Source organism: Lithobates pipiens, unplaced genomic scaffold, assembly GCF_037356315.1.
Source record: "Lithobates pipiens isolate NorthernLeopardFrog02 unplaced genomic scaffold, aLitPip1_a1.2 Scaffold_19, whole genome shotgun sequence".
In the NCBI taxonomy this organism is placed as follows: domain Eukaryota; kingdom Metazoa; phylum Chordata; class Amphibia; order Anura; family Ranidae; genus Lithobates; species Lithobates pipiens.
This window is the reverse complement of record NW_027507764.1, coordinates 10692102-10697101: the sequence shown is the minus strand read 5'-3', so window position 1 is coordinate 10697101 and position 5000 is coordinate 10692102. Positions and strand designations below refer to the sequence as shown.

At 36.5% G+C, this 5000-nt stretch overlaps 1 protein-coding gene across 1 annotated transcript in view; it reads right to left on the bottom strand.

Annotated features, from left to right (window-relative positions):
• Nucleotides 1-1602: 1602 nt before the first annotated feature.
• Nucleotides 1603-5000, bottom strand: part of MAFA (MAF bZIP transcription factor A) — a 3606-nt gene continuing 208 nt past the window's right edge. The window contains exon 1 of the mRNA XM_077490521.1: nt 1603-5000. This exon is cut by the window's right edge and continues 208 nt beyond it. Coding sequence (XP_077346647.1) covers nt 3673-4545 — 873 coding nt within the window. The 5' untranslated portion in view covers nt 4546-5000 and the 3' untranslated portion in view covers nt 1603-3672.

The following is a 5000-nucleotide window of genomic DNA, read 5'->3' as shown; positions in this document are numbered from 1 at the left end:
CATATTAGAAGATCATATCAGAAAACACAACATATTAGAAGATCTTATTAGAAGTTGCAACATTTTAGATGATCATTTTGGAAGAAGACCATATCAGAAAAGGCAACATATTAGAAGGTCTTATTAGAAGTTGCAACATATTAGATGATCATTTTTGGAAGATGCAACATTTTAGAAGATCATGTTGGAAAACACAACATATTAGAAGATCAATGTTGAAGATGACGACAAAAGAAAATTTAGACTTCAATAATGAAGACGCCATAACACTTGTTCTCCCTGCCTGGAGAGCCAATAAAAATCAGTTTCAACTCCTTTGTACTGCAGACATTGAGCACAATTAGCGAAATGAAGCAAAGCCTCAGTAAGAGACTAGCATACATTTATTTTTATTTTTTTAAATGGAGACTTATTATGAATATTCATCCCTAATAGATTATCTCTTAGATAGCAAAACTATTCAATCCGATAAAAGTTTGACAAAGTGCGCCTGTGCCTATCTATCCCCCAACCCCACCCACCCCTATACCCCTATGCTCATATAATAATGTAATTATTAAAATCACCCTTTAATAAATAACATGGCCGTGACATTACAAAATTGTAAAAGGCCATTTTTTTTTTTTTTAAGGCTAATTATTTTTTATATTATAACATTTTGTGTTTCCGAATCGTGATTCTTTTTTGGCGTTTTTGTTCTTGTTAGTTATTATGATTTTACTTTTTTTTTTTTAGAAACCAACTGAATCTACACTTAAATGCTTTAATCAATTTACAATTTTTTTTTATTATTTTTGTCATCGTTTGTGTATTTTCAATCGGCGTTCGTTATTGATGGCAGTTCACGCAGCAACAAGACCGAAAGTTACACATTTTGATGCTCCTGATTGTTGAATTAAATATTATTATTATATTATTTGTTACATTTACCAGGTGAGATCTAAGTAACTTAAGTGTAAGAGCACTATTGAGACATATTTTTTTCATTTAGAAATGCAGTTTATAAAAGGGAAATGCGTGCATATATGAGTTTAACCAAACGACATACACATGGATGAAATATTAAGACAATAAAATGATTAATTTTTATTAGTAAGATATAAGTTTATAAAGGAAAATGCATGCATTTTCCTTTATAAACTCATATCTTAGTAATAAAAATTTATCATTTTATTGTCTTAATATTTCATCCATGCGTATGTCGTTTGGTTAGGTATATATTTATTATGAACTTTCCATGTGTACTCCCCTCATTCAAAGTCCCCAAAAAAAAACTTTCTTTATACATATATATATATATATATATATATATATATATGTGTATATATATATATATATATATGTGTATATATATATATATATATATATATATATATATATATATATATATATTTATTTATTTTTATTTTTTTACACATATTATTTACACAGACTTAATTGCGTCAGAAAAAGTTGTATTCCACCAAAAAAAAAAAAAAAGAAATATCCTTAAAAACCATAAGCACCCTCACCAGCTTTCAAGCACTCTCTCCCACACATGATCCAAGAGCGCAACAAAACTCTGTTTTGTTAAAAAATAAAATACATCTAAATGCCATTAAATTTCAGAGAATCAAAATAGGTTTATTTATGTCTGGAAGTAGATGAGATGCAAGAAAGTTTTGCACTGCCGTCCAACACAATTAAGACATTCATAAAAATCATAGGAAAATCAGAATACATTTTTAGGACTTTCTTATCTGTTTATTTTTTGTCGTACATTTCTACAGTATTACCTGGTTGTAGAGCAGTTTATACAAAAAAAAAAAAAAAATCTGGATTAGGCTAAATGGATATTTTTGTAGACTGACAAAAAAAAGAAATAAAATTAAATAAAAAAAAAAGTTGAAGTCATCACAACTTAGGTCTCTAAATGCACGATTCATGGCTCAATTATCCAGCAGAAAATCCTAAAAATTGACGGAGGAAACACTGGACTAAAATCCACTACTTCAGTGAATTGATTTTATAATTAACTTTGTTGTGGTGTACTTCACATAAAACATTTTTTATTTTTATTTTTTTGCAAATTGACCTTTATTCTCATTTTTATTTTTATTTTTTTGCAGAAATATTTTGCAATAGCATAAGAATTTAAATAACATTTGTTTCCCAAGGGTAAATTAATAAATAAGACCGGTGCATAGGATAAAAAGCAGCCCAATATTTCATTTTTATATATTACTATATTACCCCCGATGAGGGCATCTTAGAATGTATGTTTATTACTGAACGTTGTAAGAGCATAGATAATTTATTTAAATCTCTATAAAACAACAATGTAAGTATCCCATTGATTCCTTTATATAGTGCATTAGGATTTCAACTCATTGACATTAATTTACTTATTTTACTAGTATTTGCATGCTATTCCATACAAATGTTAAGACTTTTTTTGTTTCTTTTTTCTACATTTTATGTTTTTAATTTTTTTTTTTTTTTTAATAGTTATTTAAGTCACCAAGCAAAATATAGGCTCATAAATAAAAGCATTAAAATGAACTAAATCCTACAATTATGTACAGGTGGACACCTTAAATAATATATTTTATCTGGCTCAGGTTCAATTTAAATAATAAAATATAGACAAGGGGAAAAGGAGGAGGGGGGGGGGGGGGGATGGGAGTAAAAATTCATACACTCGTCCCTTTTTTTTTTAACGTTGTCAGGAAAAAAAAAATGATATTTTTAGTTTCTTTTTTTTCAAGTGGTTTTTAACACAAGAGAAGTCCAGGGGAAGTTTGTTAAGACTCTTCAGTGTTTGGGTCACTTACAAGATGCACACATATTTTTGTTCTCTCAGCAGAAAAAAAAAAAAGAAAAAAAAAAAAGAGGTTCATAAAATAGAGTAAACAAGCCATAAATGAAAAGAAAAAAAAAAATACAAGATAAAACAATCTACAACATGCTTCATTGTAGTTCTAGTAGAAAAGGGTACCTTGGGTTTACCATACATGACCTGCATGCAGGATTGCTAAAAAGTCTATTTTAATACCCAAATTAATTGCACAGTTTTGTTCAGCTCCTGTAAGATATTTATTTCTTATGTCCCTTCAGTCCCGGAGGTGGCTTCTGATCAGTCCCAGAGAAAATCATTTGTGGTCTTCCTTTTGTGTATTTTTTTTTTTTTTTTATTTTTTTTTTCATTGGCTGTCTCTTGTATTGCTCTGTTCTTAATGCCATCCAGGAACTGCTAAATTCATTAAGACTTTGAAGTTCTGGCTCAATAAGCAGTCCTAACAGAGAGGAACATGTCCCCCTTTATTATAAGTCCATGATTTGTTCACGATCTGTATTTTTTATTTTTTTTAATATATATATATATATATATATATTTTATATATATAAGTCACTGTAAGACATGAATTAAATTGGTGATTGGGAGCCAAAAAAGCTCTTAAGAAAAGGAAAAAAAATAAAATAAAAAATAAAATAAATAATAATAATAATACTTGAATTGTCTTCCTTTAGTGGTGGTGCACCACTGCATGGTGGGGTGGATGCAATGTCTCAAGGTTCTGGAGAGAATGCAGCTGTTACATTGTTACTACAAATCATTTTTTATTTTATTTTTTTTACCTGGAGGGTCTTTGTATATACAGGTTGGGGTAGTCGGAGGGCGTGATGGGGGGGTCAGATAAAGAAGTCAGGTGCTGCTTTCCCTGGGTTGGACTGTTGTTGTGGGGACTCCCTGGTGCTGAAGCTCCTGCTGGCCAGTTTCTCATACTTGTCCTTGTATAGATCCCTCTCCTTGGCCAACCTGGAGACCTCTTGCTTGAGTTGCTCCACCTGGCTCTGCAGCTGGCATTTCTCTGTCTCTAGGATGTGCCTCTGCTGCACCCTCTTGTACCTGCAGGACTGGGCATAGCCTCGGTTCTTCAGGGTCCTTCTCTTCTGCTTTAGGCGGATGACCTCCTCCTTGCTGAAGCCCCTTAGCTGCCTGTTGAGTTCCCGCACGGACATGCTGACCAGCTGCTCGTCCGAGAACCGTTCCTCCAGCCTGAGGTGGTGGTTGTGGTGGTGATGGTGGTGGTGGACCTGGTGGTGGTGCCCGGAGGCTGGCATTTCTTCCCCTGGGTACTGCTGGCCCCTGAAGCCATCGTAGTTCTGGTGGTGGTGGTGGTGGTGATGGGGGTTGCCTATCAGAGCCTCCACGGCATCCTCCGGGGTGAGGTTGAGGGCTTCGGGGTTGATGTGGTGCTGGTAGTTGGACATCCAGTAAAGGTCCTCCAGCTGTGGCTTGTTGGCTGTGTTGGGGTTGTTGGGGTTGACGTTGGGCTGTGCCCCGGGGCTGGGGGCGCAGAAGCTGGGGGAAGACGGCACGGAGGAACAAGGGGTGCTGATCGGAGTGGAAGACAGGGATCCGGGTGGCAGGCGGTGGCAGAATCGGTCAGCTTCTGGGGGTTCCTTCTTCACCTCAAATTTCATCAGATCAAAGTCGTTGACATACTCGATGGCGAGAGGGCTGGTAGGCAAGTCTGCACTCATAGCCAGATCAGAGGCCATCTCAGTCCATATAAGAGATGTCACTGTCACTACAGGGGCTACAATTTAGGAGCTCCACGCCCCCTTGCTGGTGGGTCTGCACACAGCAGCCTGCAGGAGGACGAGCTTGTTCCTTGTGAGATGTCACCAGCAAGCAGCAGCAGCAGCAGGGGGGTCCTGGGCTGTCACTGCTTCGCAGACCCTCTCTGTCAGTCTTTCAAGGAGTCCATGCAAAGGGGGTCTTCAAGCTTCAAGTGTCCAGTCCTCAGGGGGACTTTTGCAGGAACTGAGTCCCCCCCCCCCCCACCGCGTGTCGCCTTGCAAGCCGCCTTGGAGTTTGCAGTTGAGTTGCAAACGGGGGATTGAGTCCTCCTGGATTTGGTTGGGGGGGTTTCTGAGGCAGTTTTGTGTTGAGGTTATGAGGCAGTCCTTCTTTTTTTTTGTTTAGTTTTCAGAGAGGCTGAGTAGAGTCCTCC